The sequence below is a fragment of the Lepidochelys kempii genome, chromosome 28 (assembly GCF_965140285.1).
Source record: "Lepidochelys kempii isolate rLepKem1 chromosome 28, rLepKem1.hap1, whole genome shotgun sequence".
NCBI lineage: Eukaryota > Metazoa > Chordata > Testudines > Cheloniidae > Lepidochelys > Lepidochelys kempii.
Window position 1 is genome coordinate 5059657 of NC_136407.1, and position 26855 is coordinate 5086511.

Sequence of the window (26855 nt, forward strand, 5' to 3'; positions counted from 1 at the left end):
CGTCCTTGCCAAGGCTCCCTGCGCAGCTGAGCCGGGAGGGTTTTCTCACCTGTGTTTTTCTCCACCATCCTGCCTGCAGAGGGAGAGCTGCATTCGGGTCTCACTGTGGTGTGTTGGTCAAGGGGTCGGATTCTCACTCGGGGCGGGAGAGAGTGCGGAGAAGACCTTGGAAAGGTGAAGTTGGGGGCAGGACATTTTCAGGTGCCTGTTTTTGTGGGGGTTTGTTGAATGTTGTTTTTTGCTGAAATGGAGAGAAAGGTTGTTGGCTTTTCGGCCTGAAGGCTTGTTCTGTCCAGCAGCCCAAACTGCCAGCCTTGTTTCACCTCTTTAATGTTGGACAAGGACACGTGAGCACCTTTGACTCTTTTGGAGCCCCTTGAGTCTATTGAAATGACCACAAAAGTTCCCACCCCCTGTGTGAGTAGCATGTGGGAGTGAGCCTCTTTTTTCCTTTCTCCCCTCTCGGATGTCAGAAGCCCCCTAGACAGGTGCATGGCTCCTTCCCCTTCACACGGCATGATAGTGGGCACAGGCTGAGAGAAAACAACTATCCCAGGGCCAAGTGCAAAGTGGGGAAGGTGACTGGTGGGGTCGGACTCTCCTTTGGGTTATTACAAACCCGGGGTTCCTGCATTTCCTCCAGAACAAAACCTGTTTTCTAAATCGCTTCTCTGCTAAGCGATTTAGCAAACAAAAAGAGTTCCCAGAAATGATGTAAACAGCCGAGTGACCAGCAAAAGCAGAGAAAATAAAGGGGTTAGGTCATCATCTGCCTGTGCCTAGATCAGGGGGCTGGAGCCCGGACTCCTGGGTTCTCTCCCTTGCTCCAGGAGGGAAGTGGGGTCTAGGGGTTAGATCAGGGGGCTGGGGCCCGGACTCCTCTCCCCATGCCCAGGGAGGTGCCGGGATGACCATGTCTCACTCCCCCAAGGGGAGAGCGGGGCGAGCGCTTCCTTCACCGGCCCCGCGGAGCGGTTCGAGCCCCTCGCCGGCCGGAGCAGCGGCCGAGCTCCGGGAGAGCGGCGAGAGCCCCGGCATCCATGGAGCAGCGACCTCGGCCGGGGAGCGAGTCGCGGCTCCGGGCCGGGCAGCCCCGAGGCCACGGTCCCCGCCGCGCCGAACCCTCCGCCCGTCCTCTCCCGCTCGGACTGCCCCCCCCTCCGCCTGCCGGCCCCGCCGGGCTCTGCCCAGCGACCGGTGACGGCGCCGGGGCTCCGCGTCGCGATTGGCGGGATGCTCGGGGGCAGGAGCTGGCTCCGCCCCCCGCGGCGTTCTCGGGTCCCGCGCCGAACCCGCCCCTCCTCTCCCGCTCGGACTTTCGCTTTCCCTCCGCCTGCTGGCCCCGCCGGGATCTGCCCAGCGACTAGTGACGACACCGGGCCTCCGCGTCGCGATTGGCGGGATGCCCCCTCCCCAGCCAATCCCTGCAGGCCGGAGGCTCCCGGGGCAGGAGCTGGCTCCGCCCCCCGCGGCGTTCTCGGGTCCCGGGGCCGCGTCCGTCCGCGCTGCGGGGGGTCCGGGCCTGGCGCTGGCGCTGCGCCTCCTGCTGCCGCTGCTGGGGGCTGCAGCCCTGCCGGGGGCCCGATCCCGTGACTATCGGGGGGGGGCAGGACGGGGGCAGCCGGGCTGGGGGGAGCTGGGTGCCGGGGGGGGGCGGTTCTGGGCTCTGCGTTCAGAGGTGTCGGGATCCCCCCCGCGCCCCCCCCCCGGCACTGAGCGGTCGCTGACAGGGATCAGTGACGTTGCTATAGTGACCGGGGGGGGGGGTCCTGGCCCCCTTGTGCCCGGCGCTGCCGGGGGCTGCGGGGACAATGTGCCGTGGGGGGCGGAGCGCCCCTGACCCGAGCGGTGACCCCGGCGTCTCCCGCCGACCGCCCCCAGCCGGGGGGTGCGGCCCCGCTTGGACCGGCACCCATGGGTGCTGCACCCGCCGACCAGCCCCTCGCGGCCCCGTGCGGCTCCCGGGCTGCGGGGCATCCCTGGGGCCAGGCGCTGCCCAGGCCGGGTCCCTGCCCGCGTCTCCGGGCCGGGCGGGGCGCTCAGACCCGCGTCCTGTGGGCAGAGCCGGGCTGAGGGTTCGCGGGGGGAGGAAATTGACCCCCCAGACAGACCAGGGGTCAGTGACGGGAAAACCTTCTCGGGTCTCTCGGACCTTTAATGGCTCCCGGACGGTTCCTCACGCCGGGCGTCACCCCAGGGCCCGGGACTCCCGCGTGCGGCTTGTCCTCGGCTCCGTCCGGCCGGGCTCCGTCAGCACCAGTCTCCTCGCACCCACCGTCCCCAATGGGTCCTTTCTGTCCTGGAAGCAGGTCCTTCGAGGCGTCATCCCAGGGAGGAGATGTCAGCCCCGCTCTCTCTCTGGCCGCGTGTTGGCGCCCCGGGGCGGGGGAGAGTTTGGAGCCCCTGGATCTGTGCGTTAGTCGGGTCTTCGTTTGGGCGAGGTGAGCTCCCGCGGCAGAGCCCAGAACAGCTGCTGCGTTTGTGCGGTTGGGGTCTCCTGAACCTGCCGGAGAAAGAGCTTCCGGATCCCTGAGGGTGGGGTGAGGAGAGGGGAAGGCCCATCCTGCTTTTCCAGGCGTGGACTTGAATCTTCCTTGTTCCCCAGGAGGCAGCAGCTCAGGCCCTGGGGAGCTCAGCAGCCCGTATTGAGCTGGATGAGGCTGCGGGGTGGGTTTGGGGTTTGTTTAAAGTGGTTTAACGTGCATTGGTGCCCTTGTGTCACCTCCTCAGTAACAGGCTTGGTTTGACCTAAACAGGGTCAGGCCCCAGAGCAGCCTGGCCCTATGGGGTCATAGAATATCAGGGTTGGAAGGGACCTCAGGAGGTATCTAGTCCAACCCCCTGCTCAAAGCAGGACCAATCCCCAACTAAATCATCCCAGCCAGGGCTTTGTCAAGCCTGACCTTAAAAACCTCTAAGGAGGGAGATTCCACCACCTCCCTAGGTAACCCATTCCAGTGCTTCACCACCCTCCTAGTGAAATAGTGTTTCCTAATATCCAACCTAGATCTCCCCCACTGCAACTTGAGACCATTGCTCCTTGTTGTGTCTTCTGCCACCACTGAGAACAGCTGAGCTCCTTCCTTTTTGGAACTCCCCTTCAGGTGGTTGAAGGCTGCTGTCAAATTCTCCCCTCACTCTTTTCTTCTGCAGACTAAATAACCCCAGTTCTCAGCCTCTCCTCATAAGTCATGTGCTCCAGCTCCCTAGTCATTTTCGTTGCCCTCCACTGGACTCTATCCAATTTGTCCACATCCTTTGTTTAGTGGCGGGGGGGGGGGGGGGGACCAAAACTGGCCGCAATACTCCAGATGTGGCCTCACCAGTGCCGAATAGAGGGGAATAATCTCTTCCCTCGATCTGCTGGCAATGCTCCGACTAATGCAGCCCAGTATGCCGTTGGCCTTCTTGGCAACAAGGGCACACCGCTGACTCATCTCCAGCTTCCCATGCACTGTCATCCCCCGGTCCTTTTCTGGAGAATTGCCACTTAGCCAGTCGGTCCGCAGCCTGTAGCGGTGCATGGGATGCTTCCATCCTAAGTGCAGGACTCTGCACTTGTCCTTGTTGAACCTCATCAGATTTCTTTTGGCCCAATCCTCTAATTTGTCTTGGTCACTCTGGACCCTGTGCCTACCCTCCAGCATATCTACCTATCCCCCTACCTTAGTGTCATCCGCAAACTTTCTGACGGTGCAATCCATCCCATCATCCAGATCATTAATAAAGATGTTGAACAAAACCGGCCCCAGGACTGACCCCTGGGGCACTCTGCTTGATACCGGCTGCCAGCTAGACATCGAGCCGTTGAACCCTACTCGTTGAGCCCGACGATCTAGCTAGCTTTCTATCCACCTTATAGTCCATTCATCCAATCCATACTTCTTTAACTTGCTGACAAGAATACTGTGGGAGACCGTATCAAAAGCTTTGCTAAAGTCAAGGAATAACATGTCCACTGGTTTCCCCATATCCACAGAGCCAGTGCTCTCATCATAGAAGGCAATCAGGTTGGTCAGGCATGAATTGCTCTTGGTGAATTCATGTTGACTGTTCCTGATCAGCTTCCTCTCCTCCAAGTGCTTCAAAATGGATTCCTTGAAGCTCTGCTCCATGATTTTTCCAGGGACTGAAGTGAGGCTGACAGGTCTGTAGTTCCCTGTATTCTTGTTCTTCCCTTTTTTAAAGATGGACACTATATTTACCTTTTTCCAGTCGTCCGGCACCTCATCCCAATGGCCTCAGGTTTTCAAGGATAATGGCCAATGACTCTGCAATCACATCAGCCAACTCTCTCGGCACCCTTGGAGGCACTAGATCCGACTCTATGGACTTGTGCATGTCCAGCTTTTCTAAATAGACCTTAACCTGTTCTTTTCACCATTGAGGGCTTCTCACCTCCTCCCCATACTCTGCTGCCAAGTGCAGCAGTCTGGGAGCTGACCTTGTCTGTGAAGACCGGCAGAAAAAGTATTGTGAGTACTTCAACTTTTTCTACATCATCTGTCACTAAGTTGCCTCCCCCATTCAGTAAGAGTCCCACACTTTCCCTGACCGCCTTCTTGTTGCTAACATACCTGTAGAAACCCGTCTTGTTACCCTTCACATCCCTTGCTAGCTGCAACTCCAATTGTGCTTTGGCCTTCCTGATTACACCCCTGCATGCTCGAGCAATATGGTTATACTCCTCCCTAGGCATCTAGTTTCCACTTCTTGTAAGCTTCCTTTTTGTATTTAAGTTTACCGAAGATTTTCACTGTGAAGCCAAGCTGGTCACCTGCCATATTTGCCATTCTTTCTGCACATCAGGATGGTTTCTTCCTGTGCCCTCAATAAGGGTTCTTTAAAATACAGCCAGCTCTCCTGGACTCCTTTCCCCTTCATATTAGCCTCCCAGGGGATCCTGCCCATCAATTCCCTGAGGGAGTCAAAATCTGCTTTTCTGAAATCCAGGGTCTGTATTCTGCTGCTCTTCTTTCTTCCTTTTGTCAGGATCCTGAACTCGACCATCTCATGGTCACTGCTGCCTAGGTTGCCACCCACTTCTACTTCCTCTACCAATTCTTCCTTGTTGGTGAGCAGGTCAAGAGGAGCAGGGCCCCTAGTTGGTTCCTCCAGCACTTGCACCAGGAAGTTGTTCCCAACACTCTCCAAAAACTTCCTGGATTGACTATGCACTGCTGTATTGCTCTCCCAGCTCTGGGTGATTGAAGTCCCCCATGAGAACCAGGGCCTGTGATCTGGAAACTTGTTAGTTGTCTGAAGAAAGCCTCGTCTACCTCATCCTCCTGATCTGGTGGTCTATAGCTCAAGCCCACCACGACATCACTCTTGTTGCTCTCTCCTCTAAACTTAACCTAGCCATTAGAGAATGGAAAGTTACAGCAAGTCCATCTGGGTCTGTCCAGAACTTTCTCTTTTGTTCCAGTCCAGAAGCTTCTCCTCCCTCCAGCAGCCCACACTTAGCCCGAAGGGGCCCCTCCTTAGTCTTTTGTTCTTGTTTCTGCCAAACATTGTCATCTGGACTCGTCTTCGGCTCTTTGTTTTCCAGCTGGTCACAGCTGGTTGGCTTCCTGCAGAGAATGGGTCATCCATCGTCATTAGTTGCTTGGTGCCAAACGTCCAGGCAGTTGTCTATATTTGGGACTCCCCATCAGCATGGGGCTCAGACCCCAGATAGTGAGGCATCAGTCACACCTGGATCTCTGCAGCATAAACAACCTTTTCCCCCACCTTGATAACCATGTAGCTTATAGGGGAAACTGAGGCACACACATTACAACTCATGGGGAGAGGTGATTGGTGGATGATGCTGAGAAAGACCAGGTGATGATCGGAGCAGAGGAGTCTGCACCGGAGAGTTCAGAGAGCAGGGCTTGGTGAACCCAAGTCCAGTGCATGGCCCTTCTGGAGAGTCGGGGAGCTGACCCAGGGCAGCCAGGTGAATGCAGAGGGGAGGGTGAGGAGATGGGGAGCAGAGGGTCGGATGGGCCATCGCCTTGGAAGCTGAAGTTACTGAGGACGAGTGTGGGAAGCTGAGGAAAGGGAGGGAGAGCTGGGGTGGGGACCAGGGAGGGTGACTGAGGGGAGGAGCGGGGTGGATGGCAGATGACAGCAGCGTGGAGAGAAGAAAAGAGAGAAATTAAGTGCAGGGCCCTGTAAAAGAAGAGATGGAGTGAGGAGGGGAGAGGGAGTGGCTGGAAGCAGCAGGCGAGTGGGGAGCAGAGGCCACTGCAGGGCAGTGTCAAGAGGCAGGGAGCCAGATCTCTGAGAGGCAGGAGCAGGATCAGACTCTGATCCGTAGTGTCCCTGTTGCTCCCATCACTTCAGTGTCCAAGGGCTAGAGCCATAAAGGGGCTAAGGTGCCTAAATCCCAGAATCAGGCCCCCCAGTGTTCACAGTTGTGGTCCCCACGCTGCAGGCCAGTCAGCCTCACCTCAGTCCATGGAAAAATCATGGAGCAGGCCCTCAAGGAATCAATTCTGAAGCACTTAGAGGAAAGGAAAGTGATCAGGAACAGTCAGCATGGATTCACCAAGGGCAAGTCATGCCTGATTAACCTAACTGCCTTTTATAATGAGATAACTGGCTCTGTGGATGAGGGGAAAGCAATGGACGTGTTATTCCTTGACTTCAGCAAAGCTTTTGATACGGTCTCCCACAGTATCTTGCCAGCAAGTTAAAGAAGTGTGGGCTGGATGAATGGACTATAAGGTGGACAGAAAGCTGGCTAGATCATCTGGCCCAATGGGTAGCGATCAATGGCTCCATGTCTTGTTGACAGCCTGTATCAAGTGGAGTGCCCCAAGGGTCAGTCCTGGGGCCGGTTTTGTTCAATATCTTCATGAATGATCTGGAGGATGGTGTGGATTGCACCCTCAGCAAGTTTGCAGATGACACTAAACTGGGAGGAGTGGTAGATATGCTGGAGGGTAGGGATAGGATACAGAGTGACCAAGACAAATTAGAGGATTGGGCCAAAGGAAATCTGATGAGGTTCAACAAGGACAAATGCAGAGTCCTGCACTTAGGACGTAAGAATCCCATGCACTGGTACAGACTAGGGACCGAGTAGCTAGGCAGCAGTTCTGCAGAAAAGGACCTAAGGGTTACAGTGGACAAGAAGCTGGATATGAGTCAACAGTATGCCCTGCTTGGCAACAAGGGCAAACGGCATTTTGGGCTGTATAAGTAGGAGCATTGCCAGCAGGTCGAGGGACGTGATCGTTCCCCTCTATTAGACATTGGTGAGGCCTCATCTGGAGTCCTGTGTCCAGTTTTGGGCCCCACACTACAAGAAGGATGTGGAAAAATTGGAAAGAGTCCAGCGGAGGGCAACAAAAATGATTAGGGGGCTGGAGTACATGATTTATGAGGAGAGGCTGAGGGAACTGGGATTATTTAGTCTGCAGAAGAGAAGAATGAGGGGGGATTTGATAGCTGCTTTCAACTACATGAAAGGGGGTTACAAGGAGGATGGATCTAGACTGTTCTCAGTGGTGGCAGATGACAGAACAAGGAGTAATGGTCTCAAATTGCAGTGGGGGAGGTCTAGGTTGGATATTAGGAAACACTTTCACTAGGAGGGTGGTGAAGCACTGGAATGGGTTACCTAGGGAGGTGGTGGAATCTCCTTCCTTAGAGGTTTTTAAGGTCAGAAATCACATTGGGAAAGAAAGCTACTAGAGCCTCCCCTGGGATAGTGCTTGGAGTGTGCTATAGACCACCGGGTTCTGATTTGGATATGTATAGAGACCTCTATAATGTTTTTAATGAGGTAAATACTAATGGGAACTGCGTGATCATGGGAGACTTTAACTTCCCAGATATAGACTGGAGGACAAGTGCTACTAATAATAATCGGGCTCAGATGTTCCTAGATGCGATAGCCGATCGATTCCTTCATCAAGTAGTTGCTGAACCGACAAGAGGGGGTGCCATTCTAGATTTGTTTTTGGTGAGGAGTGAGCTATTTTTAAGAAAGGAGAAAAAAACGTGATCTGGGTAACTACAGGCCTGTTAGTTTGACATCTGTAGTATGCAAGGTCTTGGAAAAATTTTTGAAGGAGAAAGTAGTTAAGGACATTGAGGTCAGTGGTAAATGGGACAAAATACAAGATGGTTTTACAAAAGGTAGATCATGCCAAACGAACCTGATCTCCTTCTTTGAGAAAGTAACAGATTTTTTAGACAAAGGAAACGCAATGGATCTAATTGACCAAGATTTCAGGAAGACGTTTAATATGGTGCCACATGGGGAATTATTGGTTAAACTGGCAAAGATGGGGATCAATATGAAAATTGAAAGATGGATAAGGAAATGGTTAACAGGGAGATTATAGCGGGTCCTGCTGAAAGGTGAAGTGTCAGGCTAGAGGAAGGTTACCATTGGAGTTCCTCAGGGATCGGTTTTGGGACCAGTCTTATTTAATCTTATTACTGATTTCGGTACAAAAAGTGGGAGTGTGCTAATAATGTTTGCGGATGACACAAAGCTGGGAGGTATTGCCAATTTAGAGAAGGACTGGGATATCATACAGGAAGATCTGTATGATCTTGTAAACTGGAGTGATATTAATAGGATGAAATTTAATCATGGGAAGTGTAAGGTCATGCATTTAGGGATTAATAACAAGAATTTTAGTTATAAGATGGGAACACATCAATTAGAAGTAACGGAGGAGGGAAAGGACCTTGGAGTACTGGTTGACCACAGTATGACTATGAGCCGCCAATGTGATATGGCCGTGAAAAAAGCTAATGCGGTCTTCGGTGCACCAGTCGAGGTATTTCCAGTCGAGATAAGGAGGTTTTAGTACCATTATACAAGGCACTGGTGAGACCTCACCTGGAATACTGTGTGCAGTTCTGGTCTCCCATGTTTAGGAAGGATGAATTGAAACTCGAACAGGTACAGAGAAGGGCTACTAGGATGATCCGAGGAATGGAAAACCTGTCTTATGAAAGGAGACTCAAGGAGCTTGGCTTGTTTAGCCTAACCAAAAGGAGGCTGAGGAGAGATAGGATTGCTGTCTCTAAATATATCAGAGGGATAAATACCGGAGAGGGAGAGGAATTATTTAAGCTCAGTACCAATGTGGACCCAAGAACAAATGGCTATAAACTGGTCACTGGGAAGTTTAGACTTGAAATTAGATGAAGGTTTCGAACCATCAGAGGAGTGAAGTTCTGGAACAGCCTTCCAAGGGAAGCAGCGGGGGCAAAAGACCTATCTGGCTTCAAGATTAAACTCAATAAGTTTATGGAGGAGATGATATGATGGGATAACATGATTTTGGCTATTAATTGATCTTTGTCTACTAGTGGTAAATAGGCCCAATGGCCTGTGATGGGATGTTGCGGGGGATCTGAGTTACTACAGAGAATTCTTTCCTGGGTATCTGGCTCGTGAGTCTTTCCCACATGTTCAGGGTTTAGCTGATTGCCATAATTGGGGTCGGGAAGGAATTTTCCTCCAGGGCAGATTGGCAGAGGCCCTGGGGTTTTTTCGCCTTCCTCTGCAGTGTGGGGCACGGGATACTTGGTGGAGGATTCTCTGCACCTTGAAGTCTTTAAACCGTGATTTGAGGACTTCAGTAGCTCAGATATAGGTGAGAGGTTTATTGCAGGAGTGGGTGGGTGAGATTCTGTGTCCTGCTTTGTGCCGGAGGTCAGACTAGATGATCATAATGGTCCCTTCTGACCTTAGAGTCTATGAGTCAGGCTTGACAAAGCCCTGGCTGGGATGATTTAGTTGGGGTTGGTCCTGTTTTGAGCTGGAGGTTGGACGAGATGACCTCTTGAAGTCCCTTCCACCCTGATATTGTATGAGCTCACACAACAGTGTGGGAGGAACCGAGTGATTTGGGCATCACCTGGGGGGTCGGAGACACCTGGTTTCAGGCTCCCTCTGCCTGTGCGGGAGACTGGATTTGAGCAAGGCTCTGCCACCTCACAGGGTGCCTTAGTCCCTGCGCTGTGGGGTACTCTGCTGTGGGGCCCCCTCCATCGCTCCTGTGGGAGCTATTCCACTGGGGAAAAGTAGAACTGGGCCAGAGAGCAGGGGCTTGAGAATGGCTCTGGAGCCGGGTGGTTGGAGCCTTCACCCGGGTGGTGGGAGACCCTGGGTCCAGTTCCCCTGCTCCACTGACTCTCTTTAATTAGTTAGCCAGGGAGAAGCAGCATCAGCAGCCCTGCTCGCCAGATCCGGCGTCTGATTGTGACTGAAGGGGAGTGAAATGGACAGTGGCTGGTGTACAGCCGGAGGAGCTGAGGGGAAGAAAAGGGGAGAGCTCTGTCCCCGTTAGATCCGTCTGTTCTTCAGCTCATACATAAGCCAGATCAGGGCTGTCCCTGTTGTGTGTGTCCAGTGTCCAGCACGGGGGGCGGCCCTCTGGTCTGTAACTGGCCATTAGGAACTATGGAGCAAGGCCCCGATCCTGCAGACGCTATGTGTCACGTTACTGAGGTGAGGGAAGGCTCCAGGGGGCTGTGAGAGTGAGTGAGGGTCCACACTGCGAGGCTGCAGGATCTGAGACTAAATAATCCCTGAGACATTGAGGAACTAACGGGACCAAATAAGTTACCAGCCTGTGTCAGCCTGCCCCCCCGCCTCCCCAGGTCCTGACCCCCCACAGATGTGTGCGTAACTCCCCTGAGCCGTGTCTGATGTCAGTGGGACACTCATATGGGTGAAGGGATCAGGGATTCAGTCTCTGCATCATCAGGTGGTTTGGAAGCTGTCGTCCTTCCCCATCCCCTTTGGCCCTGATCCTGCCTGTGGATCTGTGGGGCCGGGGGATCAGCCTGTGAACTCTGTGGGGCAGGGCCTGTGCAGTGACTGGCACGACAGGGGGCCAGATCCCTACAGGGGACCTGGTGTGCAGCCACAGCATGAATAAGTGAAGACCAAAGCAGACTGTGAAGAGTTACAAAGGGGATTACAGTGGACGAGAAGCTGGAGACGAGTCAGCAGTGTGCCCTTCTTGCCAAGAAGGCTAATGGCATATTGGGCTGCATTAGTAGGAGCGTTGCCAGTAGATCGAGGGAAATGATTGTTCCCTTCTGTTCGGCACTGGTGAGGCCGCATCTGGAGTATTGTGTCCAGTTTTGATTCCCCATCTACAGAAAGGATTTGGACAAATTGGAAAGACTCCGGTGGAGGGTAACGAAAATGATTGGGGGCTGGGGCACATGACTTCTGAGGAGAGGCTGAGGGAACTGTGTTAATTTAGTGTGCAGAAGAGATGGGTGAGACAGGATTTGATAGCAGCCCCATCTACCTGAAAGGGGGTTCCACAGAGGATGGAGGTAGGCTGTTCTCAGTGGTGGGAGATGAAAGAACAAGGAGCAATGGTCTCATGTTGCAGTGGGGGAGGTCTAGGTTGGATATTAGGAAACACTATTCACTAGGAGGGTGGTGAATCACTGGAATAGGTTACCTGGGGAGCTGGTGGACTCTCCTTCCTTAGAGATTTTTAAGGCCCGTCTTGACAAAGCCCTGGCTGGGATGATTTAGTTGGGTTTGGTCCTTCTGTGAGCAGGGGGTTGGACTAGATGACCTCGTGAGGTCTCTTCCAACCCTAATCTTCTATGAGTCTATGATCTTACAAAACTGGGTGACTGGGCAACAAAATGGTAAATTAAATTCAGTGTGAATAAACGCAAAGTAATGTACACTGGAAAACATAATCCCAACTATACATATAAAGTGACAGGGTCTAAATTAGCTGTTACCATTCAAGAGAGATCTTAGAGTCATTGTGGATAGTTCTCTGAAAACATGCACTCAGTGTGCAGTTTCAGAGCGGTAGCCATGTTAGTTTGTTTATGGAGGACACGTGTCTCAGTGGCTATTAGTCACGATGAGGCAGGGATGGTGTCCCGAGCCTCTGTTTGTCAGAAGCTGGGAATGGGGCGACAAGGGATGGATCCCGGCATGATTCCTGTCTGTTCATTCCCTCTGGGGCACCTGGCACTGGCCACTGTCGGCAGACAGACACTGGGCTAGATGGACCTTTGGTCTGACCCTGTCTGGCCGTTCTTATATTCTGAATAAATTATAGTAAATTGTGTGCACAGCCAGTGTCCTGGCTCCCACCTGTAGCTTGGACCATCCCCCTGCCCACCTTGCCTTCCCCAGCTTCAGCTCCTGCATCTCCCATCCCCCAGTCCTCCTGCCCCACCCTCTCCCATAACACCCCCTTCCATTTCCCCAAACCGCACTCCAGCCCTGCCCCTCCTCCTGGGCCCCCTTTCCTTCTTCACACTTCCCTGCACCCTCAATACACTCTCCCCATATACTCCCCTCCTCCTCACACATGCTCCAGCCGCCCTGTACCTCCCCACCCCTTCCCCTCCTCACTCCCCCTCCAGCCCTGCCTCCCTTTCTGCTCGTACCCCACCATCTCTTGCTCCCCAGTCAGGCCGTTCTGTGAGCCCTTCCCCAGGTCTCCCTCCCACAGGAGCGCTCCTGTGTATTGCCAGGGGCTCCCTGGCAGGGTCTGGTTTGATCTGACCTCCCTGCCCCCAATCTTTCCCCCCAGGCCTGCACTCCAGGCGTGTATTGGACACAGTGGTGTCGGAGCCCGGCCCGGGGCTTCCCTGGTACAGCCGTGTTGTGTACGTGGACGATCAGGTCACCTATGTCTACACCAGCGGGATGAAGAGGGCAGAGCCCTACACAGCGTGGATGGCGCAGAACGAGGGTCTGGAGTTCTGGGACGAGGTGACCTGGTGGGGACTGCGCTTCCAGAAATGGTACAATGTGAGTCTGAACACCCTGGGTCAGCTCTACAACCAGAGTGAGGGTGAGTGCGGGACCCGACCCGACCTAGGGACGCAGGGACATGGGGTGGGGGGGCCTGGTTGATGTAAACAGGGTGAAGGGACACAGGGATGCGTGTTGGGGATGGGGGGAAGGGACAGCCCCCAGGGGCATTTTCTCGCTGGAGTCCGTGTGAATGTGGGGGACAAAGGGACATGGGGCGGGGGGAGGGGCTGCAGGATGGAGGGTTCATGCAAAAGACATGTTTTGACACCCTCCAAAGTGGGACTCTCATACTGTCCCCTCCCCAAACACCCTAGATTTGTGCTACCAGTCTCACTTGCAGCTTCCTCTGCTGCCCTTCGGGGGACCCCCCCACCCCTCGTGTGTGGTCATTTCCTGGGCAGAGCGGCAGAGGTGCGAAAGCCAGAAGTTCCCGTCAGACCCAGCTAGTCTGACCTCCTGGTCACCCAGGCCAGAGAATCGTACCCAGCAATTCCTGCACGGCGGGGTTTGTTCCTCTCGGCTACGACAGTGACGCTGTCAGACCCTAGAGCTAGAGCAGGGCTCTGGGACGTCTTGTCTCAATTCCCAGACACCGAGTGATGGGGAATCCCAGTATCGACAGCCCCAAGTGTTGAGACATCACGAGTCAGGCCCCCAAAATCCTGAGTTTGGCTTAAATGTCGTCAGTATTTTGGGAATAGTATTGGAGCTTATTTTTATTTGCCCTCTGGTCTGAGCCTTTAGGGGACACATTTCCGGGGTTTTCCCTGCTCCTAGAAGGACTAGAAGTTACTGCTGTAAGAAGAGAGCTGAGACTCTCCTCTAATCTCATGAGTCCAGGAACTAGGGATTTAATAAAACCATCCAGCATCATGAGACGCACAGTAAAGTCACAAGAGCAGGCAGTGCTGCATTCACCCCAGCCCCGGGGAGAAGCTACTCACCAGTGAGCCTCCTTCATTGTTCGCTTTGTCTTATTTCCAGAGTGAGTTTATCTAAGGTCAGATTCCTCTTCGCTCCGCAGAGTGAGGGTCTGACACTGACTTGGGCTGGAGAGTTAGTGAGAGAATCAGCCCCTGCAACGTGCAGAGACTCCCGGGCTTCCTTACTCCCGGCAGCAGAAACCCCTGCCCATGTCCACTGGTTGGAGCCTCCAGGGTCAGGCAGGTTCCCCTGCACACTATCGATAAATGTGTAAAGAGCCGTTCTTCCTGCTCAGCCTTATATATGGGGTGTAGCCCCTTGGCCAGGCCCCTGGATTGGGCCGTCTCACTTAGCACGGGGATGATCCATAAGCGTTCAGTGCCTGTCACTGCTGAACTATTCCTGGCAGGTGAGGGTCTTTCTGATGTAATTGCTCTGCCCTTCCTGACAGGGATTTTCACTCCCCAGTCCCCTGATTCCCCCGTGTCAGTGGTACTGGCCTGTCACATTGGTCCTCACCCAGGAGTGTCCCCAACCCCTTGTTATAGCACCCCCCGGCCTGCCCGAATCCCTCCTGGCTCCCAGCACTGAGACAGCAGCAATGAGAACTAATTCCCATCCTCTCATGGACACCTGGGTTCCTGGTGGCGCTGCCCCATGGCTAAGCGACAGGGTGGAGGGTTGTCAAGTGTCTGCCCCCCTAGTGTGGGAGCCCCTTCTGTAGCTAGTTTAACCATCTCCTGACTAGTCTCACCCATTGGTCCCCGGCTGCTGAGACTCCAACCTGACCTGCTCACACGGACACTTGCCTCCCCAATGTTAAGAAAGGGGCTCCGCTCGCCTGCCCCTAACCGTGCGCTGGGGAGCTGCTGTTCTGTCCCCGCTGCCCCCTCCTGAACCACTGTCCTGACTGCCCCCTCCTGCCTTCCTCCCCCATTTACCCCCTCCTCGCAGTCCTCAGGCTGCCAGGTCACCAGAGACTGTCCTGAGTCCTGCATCCTGGCCACCAACGCTGTTCCCCTCTCTAGCTGTGTCTGCCCCCAACACGCATATGGGGGAATTCGGAGTCTGGTCCCTCTGAGACTCCATCAGTGCCCCCACCCTGCTCATCCCTGTGGAGATCGGCATAGAGGAGAAGAGGGATGTGTGGGGCTGCTTGCTTCTCTCATTACTCCATCCCTTTTCCCCTCAGTTGTTTTTCTCACTTTTTGACTTCAGTTGACTGGGATAAATAGTTAGTTGGACTCTCATAGCAGAGTTTCTTCTGGTCCTGAAACTGGGCATGCCTCGGTCTCTGGGCTTCAAACCCGGGACCTTCTGCGGCGAGCCCATGCCTTTGAGCGACCGGCACTCTAGCTGTCTAAAGTGCGTGGATGAAACTCCTCTTGCGGATCTCTGTCAGCTCTGCCACCAGTTCAGTCCACATGTGAAACAGGATAGGGAGGCCACGCTGAAGTTGTGACAGGTTTGGTCACAGAGACTCCCCTCGAGACTGTCACTCGATGTGCTGAGATACCAATGAAAACAATCCTCCTGCGAGAATAGGCTCCCCTCTACTCCTATCTTGCTGAGTTAGACACACCAGTCATCTCCAGCACAGACACAGAGGTTGGGCCACAGAAACTGAGTTTCACTCAGCCCTGGGGCTTCTCAGTTAACAGGGACTTTCCCAGCACCCAGTGTTCAGCCTTTCTGGGAGCCTGAACCCCAAATAAATCCGTTTTACTCTGTATAAAGCTTATACAGGGTAAATTCATAAATTGTCCACCCTCTATAACACTGCTAGAGAGAGATGGAAAGCTGTTTGCTCACCAAGGTATTAATCACTTACTCTGGGTTTATTAATAAACAAAAGTGATTTTATTAAGTATAGAAAGTAGGATTTAAGTGTTTTCAAGTAATAACAGACAGAACAAAGTAAGTCACAAAAGCAAAATAAAACAAACTCGCAAGTCTAAGCCTAATACATTAAGTAACTGATTACCGGAAATATCTCACCCTCAAAGAAGTTCCAATAAATTTCTTTCACAGACTAGACTCCTTCCTAGTCTGGGCCCAATCCTTTCCCCTGGTACAGTCTTTGTTAGATCCAGCAGACAACTCAGGTGGTAAGCAGGGGTTTTCTCATGACTGGCAGCCCCCTTTGTCCTGCTCCACCCCCTTTTATAGCTTTGGCACAAGGTGGAAACCTTTTGTCTCTCTGGGTCCCCACCTCTCCTGCTAAATGGAAAAGTACGAGATTTAAGATGGATTTCATTACCAGGTGATATGGTCACTGTAAGACCCCTAGTCTCCATTCTTCCTGGGTTGGCCCTCACATGCACAGGAAGGCTTGCAAGTATATGGAGCCATTCACAGTTCATTGACTCTGAAGCAACTTGTATTAGTGATACAAGTTTATATCTTATTCTCCTAACTCCAGAGATGGAATTAATACATGCAAACAAATGGGATGAATACACTTAGTAGATTACAAGCTTTCTAATGATACCATACAAGAGACCTTTTGCATAAAGCATATTCCAGTTACATCATATTCACATTCATAAGCATATTTCCGTAAAACACACGGAGTGCAACGTCACAGAAGTCCCTCCTGATGAAATCAGCACTCAAACCTTCTTCAGAGCTGAGCCAGTCAAACTTGGCACCATGTACCTCAGTGTTGGTATGAAGAGCTGCTGCAGAGAGAGTCCATACAGGACTCTTGGCACCATTCCCCATGCCCAGTACCAAGAAAGAAACATAAGCAGCAGCTGCCTCAGAGGTTCCTCATCTCTAAGAATGGACAAGCATGGGGAGTGCCGGGGAGTGCGACCAGCGTCTGGCCACTCCTCTGCCCCTGCTCCGCGGCGATACCGTCGACTCCGCCCTGTCCACAGGCCCTGTGGAGTCCGGTGCCCGACCAGCCGCCGGCACCAGAGGGGCAGTGAAGCACAGCAGGGTCGCGGTGCCGTCCGTCCCGGAGAGGTTTGCGGTGGCCAGGGACTGGCTGGCATGGTCGCTACCACCCTTGCTGGCAGTACAAGAGTTGGTGCCAGCAGTGGGGGAAGCAGAAGGGAGCATGTTGCCCTGAGCTCCCGTCTGGTACCAGGCCCCTTGCTCTCTGCTTATGTCGAAGCAGCTTCCCCATCTCGGCCCGATCCCTGGATCCTCAGCACCGTCCCTTGGAGCCGATGGGTACCACACCCCCCTCGTCCCCACAAGATGACTCATCATCCAAGTTGGAGTTTGAATCTTGCACCAGACAAGGGACTGGTACCAGTACCCCAGCAATCAGCCCTATGCAATGGTGGATCCCGGGGTGGGGGTTCCTCCGATTGCCTGGCTCAGTGGGCAATGGCCCTTGCAGATACAATGGCCTTTTCAGGACCCCTAGGGTTTTCCTCCACTGCCTGGCCTCCCGTCTAGGTGCTCCTACTCAGTGGTGTCTGAGAGAAGGCTGCCTCCTCCTCCCCAGAAGAGGCAGGGATGGGTGTTTTGCCACCCCAGGACACTTCAAGGCTCACCAGGAGTTATGGAAGAAGGTGGCCTCAAACTTAGGGCTGAAAGTGGAGGTAGTTTAAAAAAAATCCTCCAACAGCTTTGTCAACATCTGGGCTGCAGTGGTCCTGTTGAAGGTAGCTCTGCCTTTCAATGAGGCCATAGTGGGTCCAGTTAAAACCCTATGGCAGACCCCTTCCTCACTGCCCCCCACGTCAAAGAAGGCAGATAGGAAGTACTATGTCTCCACCAAAGGGTAGGAGTACATATGTTCCCATCCCCCTCCCGGATCCTTGGTCGTCTCGGCAGCCAATGAGAGGGAAAGGCCAGGGTTATGAGGGGCCACCCCCAAGTCAAAAGACTAAAAAAAGCAGGACTATTTTGGTAGGAAAATGTATTCTACCAATGGTCTATAGCTCCACAGCACCAGCCAACAGGCACTGCTGGGCAGATATGACTTTCATACCATGTTGAAATTTAAAGACTCGTTTCCCCAAGAGTCCAGGCAGAGGATTGTTGCTGTGGTGGAAGAAGGGAAGGCAGTGGCCAGGGCTTCCCCACAAGCCACCCTTGACAGAGTGAATGCGGCAGCCGGGGCTATGCCGTCACCAGTGGCCATGCAAAGGGGCTCCTGGCTTCAGTCCTCTGGCCTACAGACAAAGGCACAGTATTCTCTTCAAGACTTTCTGTTTGAAGGGACTTTGCTCTTCTCAGAGCAAACGGATGCCAGACTCCACTGCCTGAAGGACTCCAGAGCCATCCTCAAGTCCTTGAATCTCCATGTCCCGGTGCTTTTGAGGAAACAATTCAAACCCCAACAACCTGTCCACTTCCCAGGCCCGCCGCCTTGTCAAGACCTGTTCAAAAGCAGAACAGCAGTTGTAGATGCAGACAGGTGCCCCCATCTGCCTCAGCCTCGCTGTTTGGCCCTCATGGATACTCAGAAGGTTCCAAGCAAAACTTTTGATGGGGCACCCAAGGGCATTACACCAGTCCACATACCAGATCCTGCCCCCCTTTTGTTTTTGGACCATCTCTCTTGCTTCAGTTTGGCATGGTCCCTTATCACCACAGACCATTTGGTGCTGAGTACAGTGGAGGAGGGATTATACAAAGCAGTTTGTTTCCATTTCTCCCTCCTACCCCTCATCCCTGTCCCTTTTCAGGGACCCTTCTCATGAGCAACTTTTAGCCCAGGAGATGCAAGCCCTTCTCTGGGTCGGAGCCATGAAGGAGGTGCCTCGGAACTTAAGAGGGAAAGGGTTTCACTCCTGTTATTCCTGTGATGGGTTCTGTCACAGAGATCCCCTTGGGACTGTCACTGATATACTGAAATCATCTCTGAGCCAGTTTTCCCTGCCAGCTTGGGAATTCCAGAACCCTGTCTTGTTGAGCCAGACGTGCTAGTCTGTTTACATAGACCCAGGGTCCGGGTCACGCTCCCAAAGCTGCAGGCTTTAGCTGAAAGCTGTTCTGCAGGTTACCTGTCTCCAGTGCCCAGACACCCAGTTCCCAATGGGATCCAAACCCCAGATAAATCTGTTTTACTCTGTATAATGCTTATACAGGGTAAATTCATAAATTGTCCGAACCCTATAACACTGATAGCGAGATATGCACAGCTGTTTGCTCCTCCAGGTATTAATCACCTACTCTGGGTTTATTAAAAAACAACAGTGATTTTATTAAGTATAAAAGGTAGGATTTAAGTGATTTCAAATAATAACAGACAGAACAAAGTAGGTCATAGAGCAAAATGAAACAAAACACGCAAGTCTAAGCCTAATACATTAAGAAACTGATTACAGGAAATATCTCACCCTCAAAGATGTTCCAATAAGTTTACTTCACAGACTGGACTCTTTCCTCGTCTGGGCCCAGTCCTTTTCCCCTGGTACAGTCTTTGTTAGATCCAGCAGACATCTCAGGTGATAAGCAGGGGTTTTCTCATGACTGGCACCCCATTTTATAACTTTGGCACAAGGCGGGAATCTTGTGTGTCTCTGGGTCCCCGCCCCTCCTGCTAAATGGAAAAGTACCAGATTTAAGATGGATTTCACGACCGGGAAACATGGTCACCTGTCTCTGAGACCTCAAGTCTCCATTCCTCCTGGGTTGTCCCCCAGGTACACAGGAAGACTTTCAGGTAGATAAACCATTTACCATCAATTGTTCTAATTAATGGGAGCCATCAAGTTCCTAATGCCCCATTGACGGCCCTCACCTGGTGTGACTACAACTGTGACACAAATTTATATCTTATTTCCCCAACTCCAGACATAGAAATAATACATGCAAACAAATAGGATGAACACACTCAGTAGATTACAAGCTTTCTAATGACATCATACAAGAGCCCTTTTGCGTAAAGCATATTCCAGATACATCATATTCACATTCATAAGCGTATTTCCATAAAGCATATGGAGAGCAAAATCACAATTCATTAATCCTGAGTGTCAAAGGGCATCTCTGACCCATTCTAGCCCTGCAACACTCAAAGGCTGAAGTTGTGCATTGTCTCCCTGGCCTCCATCATTCCTTCCCTGGATCCAGGGGACGGGTACGCTGCCCTCGATTTGAAAGATGCCTATTTCCACATCTCTATTTTCTGAGACCACAGAAGGTTTCTCAGGACTGTTGTGAACCAGGCTCATTACCAGTTTACCATCCTCCTGTTCATCCTGTCAGCAGCCAAATGGGTCTTTATGAAATGCATGGTAATAGTGGCAGCCTTCCTGAGAAGGTGAGGGGTGCAGGTGTATCCGTATCTCAGTGACTGGCTGGTCAAGGGCCAGTCCAAGTGCCAGGTAAAAGCCAGTATCCACCTCGTCCAAGCAACCTTTTGTGCACTGGGCCTGCTGATAAACGAGCAGAAGTTTATTGAAGCAGTGCTCTATTATACCCAGGCCAGGGCCTTCCTCCCAGAAGCCCACTTCCAGTCAGTGTCGTCAAAGGTCAAGGCCCTCTCAGGCTGTTGGGTCACAAGGCCTTCTACATATACGTGGTGCGATATGCGAGGTTGCACCTCAGACCCCTTCAGGCTTGGCTGGCCTTGGTGTACTGGCCAAACAGCCATCATTTGGACTCGGTGCTCATGGTGCCTGCCCATCTCAGGCACCTGAGGACACAAGGTCAGTGGTCCCAGCAGTAACTCTTGCTACGGATGAACATCAGAGAGCTCAGGGCGGTCCGCCTAGCACGTCAGGTATTCTTACCCCCCATCGCAAGCAAGGTGGTGCAAGCTCTTACAGAGAATATGGCAGCCATGTTTTACATCGACAGGCAGAGAGCGGCCTGCTCTTCTACCCCTGTGTCAGGAGGCCATTTGCTTGTGGGAGTTCTGCATAAAGCACTCGAGCCACCTCGAAGCTTCTCACCTTTCGGGAGCCCAGAACGAGCTGGCAGATCAGCTCTTCTCACCGCGAATGGTTCCCTATGCCCCGACATAGCACGGGCCAGTTTCCAGTGGTAGGTCACTCCACTTGTAGACCTGTTCATGACCAAACAGAACAGGAAATGTCAGCAGTTCTGCTGTCTGCATGACTGCAACCCGGGATCGCTCCCAGATGCCTTCTTACTTCCTTAGAGAAAGCACCTGTTCTGCGCCTTCCCCCCCATTCCTTTTGTGCACAAAGTCTTGCTGAGGTCAGGGGCGAAGGTTATTCTCATAGCCTCAGCCTGGCCACGTCAGCACTAGTCTGGCTTATTTCTAGACCTGTCAGTAGCTACTCCAATGCTGCTCCCTCCCCTTCTGGACCTGATCTCGCAACCCTTCCAACCCTGATATTCTATGATTCTATGATCACGGCCAAATGCTCCATCTGCCTGACAGCTCCATGGTGAATCCTGCAGAACTGGCCTGTGCGGAGCAGGTCTGCTAGGTCTTGCTAGGCAGTTGGAAACCATTTACCAGAGCTACTTACCTCCCCGAGTGGAAGCGTTTCTCCATTTGGTCGACCCAGCAAGGCCTCTCACGGGGGTGCCAGAACCTCCCTATGAGTGGGGGGGGGGGGCCCAGGGCTGAAACTGTGACTCCGCCTCTTCCCCTGATGCCCCCCCCATGCTCCGCCTCTTCTCCTGAGGCTCTGCCCCCTTCCCCCTGCTGCTGAAGTGGCAGGGCCGTGGCCCCTCGGTCCCCCTGTGCCGGCACCCCTGCCTCTCACCGGCTGAGTCATCTCTCAGATGAAGCAGATTCTCCAGAACAGTCTGGGAGCAGCCAGGTCTAGCGATTCCATCTGTTGAGGTGCACCTAGCCGCCATCTCTGCATTCTACCCCCAGGTGGGTGGGTGGGTGGTCAGTTTTTTCACATGAAATGTCCCTTCCCTTCCTGAAAGGCTTTGAAAGGCTTTACCCGCAAATCTGGGAACCCGTCTGTGATAAATGAGGGTGGGTAGCACCCTTATGTAACTCCCCAACCATTCAGTTAGCCTTAGAATCCTCCTTAGCCGCTGTACCCTAATTGCCTTACCTGTGAAGGGTTAAGAGGTAAACTTCAAATGAGTTGGCACCTGACCAGGGGAACCAATAAGGAAGCTGTACCCTCTCGAATTGGGAAAGACTGCTGGGTGTGTGGGTCTTTTGTTCTCTTGGCTGCAGAGGGACAGGACAGCAGTCATGCTGTAAAAAGCTCTGGGTCAAGTATGAAAAGTCATCTGGATCATACCTAGAAACTACTCATTTGGAACCACAGATATGGAAGTAGAACAGGAAATGGTCAGGTAGACGCAATTAGGCTTGTCTCTTTTTATGGCTTGTGGACTCCTCTGTGCTGACCCCAGGTGCTTTTGTTTTGTTGTAACCTTTAAGCTGGACCCCAAGAAAGCTACTCTCGGTGATTAATCCTTGCGGTTGCTCTTTTAAGATCTAGCAATAACTTAAGTTTTCCAAACGTGTTTTCTTTCTTTTTAATTTTTTTAATAAAATTTCCTTTTTTTAAGAACATGATTGGATTTCTATGTCTTTTGAGGTGAGGAGGTTGTGCATATCTTAATCTGCCAATACAACAGGTGGGTTCCCCTTTTCTTTTGTTTCCTTTCTCAGCTTCCCCGAGGAACGGGTGGAAAAGCCGAGGGGCCCCAGAAAATCTTCCCAAGTGAGTTTTTCTGGATTGGCAAAAGGCAGATTTTCACTTGGGTGGTGGCAGCATTACCAGCCTGGAGTGGCCAGTATTAATTTTTAGAGTCCTTGCAGGCCCGCACCTTCTGCACTCGAAGTGCCAGAGTGGGGAATCAGCCCTGACACCATCCCCCTGGGGGACTTAAACCTGGTCCTGTCCGAGCTCACGGGGCCTCCCTTTGAGCCACTGGCATTGTGCCCTCTGTTGTACCGTTCCTGGAAGGTCGCCTTTCTGGTAGCAATTACCTCAGTCAGGAGGGTCTCGGAGATCAGAGCTCTTATGTCAAAATCTCCGTATACAGTGTTCTTTAATGACAAGGGTTGCCCCCACCCTTGTTCCTCCCGAAGGTAGTCTTGGAGTTTCATAGTAATCAGGCTATTTTCCTGCCCATTTTCTTCTCGAAGCTGCACAAGAATAGGGAGGAAAGACATCTCCATACTCTTGGATGTTAGGCAGGGCATCCTAGTGTTCTGTATAGAAAGGACTATATAGAAAGTCGATCCATAAATCCACACAGCTCTTTGTGGCAGTAGCTGATAGGATGAAAGCCCCACCCATTTCAGCTCAGAGAATTTCATTGTGGATCACACTGTGTATTCACATGTGGTACGAGCAGGCAGGTGTCTCACCACCCGCCTTCCTGGCGGCCCGTTCTATGAGAGCACGAGCTTCCTCAGTGGTGTTCATGGCCCAGGCTTGATCCAGGACATTTGTAAAGCAGCGACCTGGGCGTCAGGACATACTTTTTCTTCCAACTACGCCATCACCCAGCAAGCTAGAGATGACACTGGGTTTGGTTGGCCCACCTCTTACGGTACTGCAAGGGAGTCACCAAATGTGGCATGAACGTGTGCAAGCAGTTGAAGAAGAAAAAATGGTTACTAACCTTTCTGTAACGCTTGGTCTTAGAGACATGTTGCAAACGTCCATTCCACGAGCCACCATCCTCCTCCTCTGTTGGAGTTGCTGGCAACAAGGAACTGAGAAGGTGCGGGGTCGACGGGTCCTCTTATACTGCGCCATGAGCGCATGGTACCAGAGGGCATGAGAGGCGACCTGATGGGTACCACTGAGAGAGAAATTTCTGGCGACTGTGTGCGGGGCCCGCACACCTAGCGTGGAATGGACGTGTGCAACACATCTCTGAGAACAACCGTCACAGGAAGGTTAGTAACCGGTTTTTGCCCAAGCCTGGGGCATGGTTCAGGGACACAGCTCAGTGGGCTCGGCTCTCACCTGTGGCTGTGACCCCAAATTGTATTTTAATCCCTTGGCCGACGTTTTTCCAAACGTGATTCGTGATTTTTTGGGTGTCTGAGATTCAGCGGCCGGGTGCCCCCATGTTCTGATCAGGCCCCTTTAAAAGGTCTCAGTTGGGCACCCAAAATCACTAGTGATTGCTGAAAATCTAGGCATTTACCTCGGTGTATCTAATGCATGATGGGGGAGGGGTGTAAATACTTGGGACCCTGTGTGGGGTATTTTTGTGCCCCCACATTCTGCCCTGTTTGCCAAGCGAGGGGTCTGATCCGTTCCCCACGCGTTTCAGTCTTCCTCGTGATCCCAACAGTCTTCTCTGTTCACCACAGCCTACCTCCCCCTCCCGTAAACTCTCCTTCCTGTCCCCATCTCCCTTCCCTCCCCCCTAGTCTCCCTCCCTGCCTCCTGTCAGGTCGGGGGTGGCTGTATTAACTGAGTCTGCTCTTGGTTGTGTGCGAGATGGTGGCCGTTGTTGTGAAGATTAGCCTGGCTGTGGGAAAATGGTGGCCAGTTGAACTAAAGGCCGTCAGTGGCCTGATCCTTACAGGGAATCACCTTGAGACAGTGGACGTGTGAAAAAGAGGCCAAGCATCCGAAGTTGGTGCTTTGCCATTCCTAGATTGAGCTGGAGGCACGGGGAAGATGGGGCAGGGAAACAGAGGGACCCTGGGGATTCTGTGAGGTCATTAAACCAGAGCAGAAGTTAGTGTGAGGGACAGATCACCTGTACCCCTTCCCTACAGGGACATGCGGGTAATGTGAATGGAGGAGGTGGGGGACCAAGTCACCCTGAGGATCCTGCAAAATTAATACAACCAGAGCAGGAGAGAGTGGGGTATAGACACCCCGAACTCTCTCTCTTCTCCAGAATGACCCTGATTACCAGAACTGGGGGACTCCTCAGAGAGCAGAAGAGAGCTGGAAGGGATAGACCTCTGCAATATGGACTATATGGTGGATAGAAAATTGGTCCTCGGGCCGGTTTTGTTCAATATCTTCATAAATGATCTGGAGGATGGTGTGGATTGCACCCTCAGCAAGTTTGCAGATGACACTAAACTGGGAGGAGAGGTAGATACGCTGAAGGGTAGGGATACGATACAGAGGGACCTAGACAAATTGGAGGATTGGGCCAAAAGAAATCTGATGAGGTTCAACAAGGACAAGTGCAGAGTCCTGCACTTAGGACGGAAGAATCCCATGCATCGCTACAGACTAGGGACCGAATGGCTAGGCAGCAGTTCTGCAGAAAAGGACCTAGGGGTTACAGTGGACGAGAAGCTGGATATGAGTCAACAGTGTGCCCTTGTTGCCAAGAAGGCCAATGGCATTTTGGGATGTATATGTAGGGGCATTGCCAGAAGATCGAGGGATGTGATTGTTCCCCTCTATTCGACATTGGTGAGGCCTCATCTGGAGTCCTGTGTCCAATTTTGGGCCCCACACTACAAGAAGGATGTGGACAAATTGGAAAGCATCCAGCGGAGGGCAACAAAAATGATTAGGGGACTGGAACACATGACTTATGAGGAGAGGCTGAGGGAACTGGGATTGTTTAGTCTGTGGAAGAGAAGAATGAGGGGGGATTTGATAGCTGCTTTCAACTACCTGAGAGGTGGTTCCAGAGAGGATGGTTCTAGACTATTCTCAGTGGTGGCAGATGACAGAACAAGGAGTAATCGTCTCAAATTGCAGTGGAGGAGGTTTAGGTTGGATATTAGGAAAAACTTTTTCACTAGGAGGATGGTGAAACACTGGAATGCGTTCCCTAGGGAGTTGGTGGAATCTCCTTCCCTGGAAGTTTTTAAGGTCAGGCTTGACAAAGCCCTGGCTAGGATGATTTAGTTGGGGATTGGTCCTGCTTTGAGCAGGGGGTTGGACTAGATGACCTCCTGAGGTCCCTTCCAACCCTGATATTCTATGATTCTATTAATATCCAGAGTACTCCCTTTGGGGTTGTGCCACCCTGCACCCCCTACAGGGAACATACAGCAGTGAGGTGATCCTTGAAGGTTGTGAGCTCTCTATAGTGGGGGGTCTTTAGTGTACAAAGACCCAACAGATGGAGCGTGGGCCCCCTGTGGGTTTGGCTTCCCTCCTGAAAGGAGCTGGGAGGGTGTAGGACCCAGCAGCATAAGTGGTAACCCCATTTCTCAGGGGAGGGAGGGCCCAGTAGCAAGGGGAGGACCCAGTGGTCTACCTGCAGTGGGGTCTTGGTGAGATTTCAGAGAGAGGCTGCTGCTGACCCTCAGCTGTGTTTCAGGGTTTCACATTATCCAGATGATATACGGCTGTGATCTCCGGGAAGACAACACCACTTGGGGATTTTACCAGGATTCATATGACGGACGCGACTTTCTTACCTTCGATAAGGAGACCATGACTTGGGTAGCAGCAGATATTGGGGCTCAGATCTCCAAGAGGAGATGGGATGCTGAAGTACTTGACAACCAGCGGTGGAAACGCTACCTGGAGGAGAAATGTATTCCCTGGCTAAGGAGTTCTCTAGAGTACGGGAAGGAGACTCTGCAGAGGAAAGGTAAGATGGGGGACAAGCCCCACCCAAGAGGTCAGTACAAGTTACATCTCCATTCCCCAGCCCCAGTTCCAAAATGGAGCAGGGCAGTAAGGGGCAATTCAGCGAACCTTGCACCAGGGATGGGTGGGGAAAGAACCCCTTCCCCGCCAACGCTGCTGCAAAAAAAAGATAAGAAATTGAAAATGTTAAAAGCAGCTCACTGTAGAGAAGCTGATCAAATGAGCCCAAATTTGCAGCACACATTCTAGCTCTTCCCCTGGTGTGACACAGTAGTTATCAAGGCAATCTGCCAATGCGTGTGCATGTTAGAGCACTTTACTTAATTATGGAAGAGCCACCGCTTCTCTGGACACCAGCTTCATTCACCATGTAATTCTTCCTCATTCACTGTCTGCACCATCATATTTTCTTATGTTACCCCCAGCCCCTGTGTTCCACCAATGACGGTAGCTTTGTTCTTGTTGCCTTTGTCCAAACTTCTCCCACAGTCATTTATGTGCTTTCTTCCATGCCATCCCCTACATGTGGAATTGCCCTCCCCATACTAATCTGGAAGAAGGCGCCCCTTGTCCTTAAAGTTTTCCCCCTCAAGACCTACCTTTGCTGCAACATCCTCTTACTTATTCCTTGATTCTTTTATCAATAAGACATCTGATAATCACACTCAAATTTATCAGAGCTTTTTCAGTAAAGATTAATCAGCACAAACATAGAAGGGAAGAGGTTAAATGCTTTACCACTCCGACTCAGGAGGACA

At 52.3% G+C, this 26855-nt stretch overlaps 1 protein-coding gene across 3 annotated transcripts in view; it reads left to right on the plus strand.

Annotated features, from left to right (window-relative positions):
- The first annotated feature begins 1454 nt into the window (after window positions 1–1454).
- LOC140904570 (class I histocompatibility antigen, F10 alpha chain) overlaps window positions 1455–26855 on the plus strand; it is a 36339-nt gene continuing 10938 nt past the window's right edge. Inside the window, exons 1-3 of one of the 3 annotated variants that reach the window (XM_078850970.1) lie at window positions 1455–1589; window positions 12546–12809; window positions 25823–26098. In XM_078850970.1, the coding sequence (XP_078707096.1) occupies window positions 12662–12809; window positions 25823–26098 (424 nt within the window). In that variant the 5' untranslated portion in view covers window positions 1455–1589; window positions 12546–12661. Of the gene's footprint in view, window positions 1590–12545; window positions 12810–22223; window positions 22276–23207; window positions 23466–25822; window positions 26099–26855 lie in introns of those variants that run through there. The other 2 variants (XM_078850968.1, XM_078850969.1) reach the window with 2 other exon arrangements.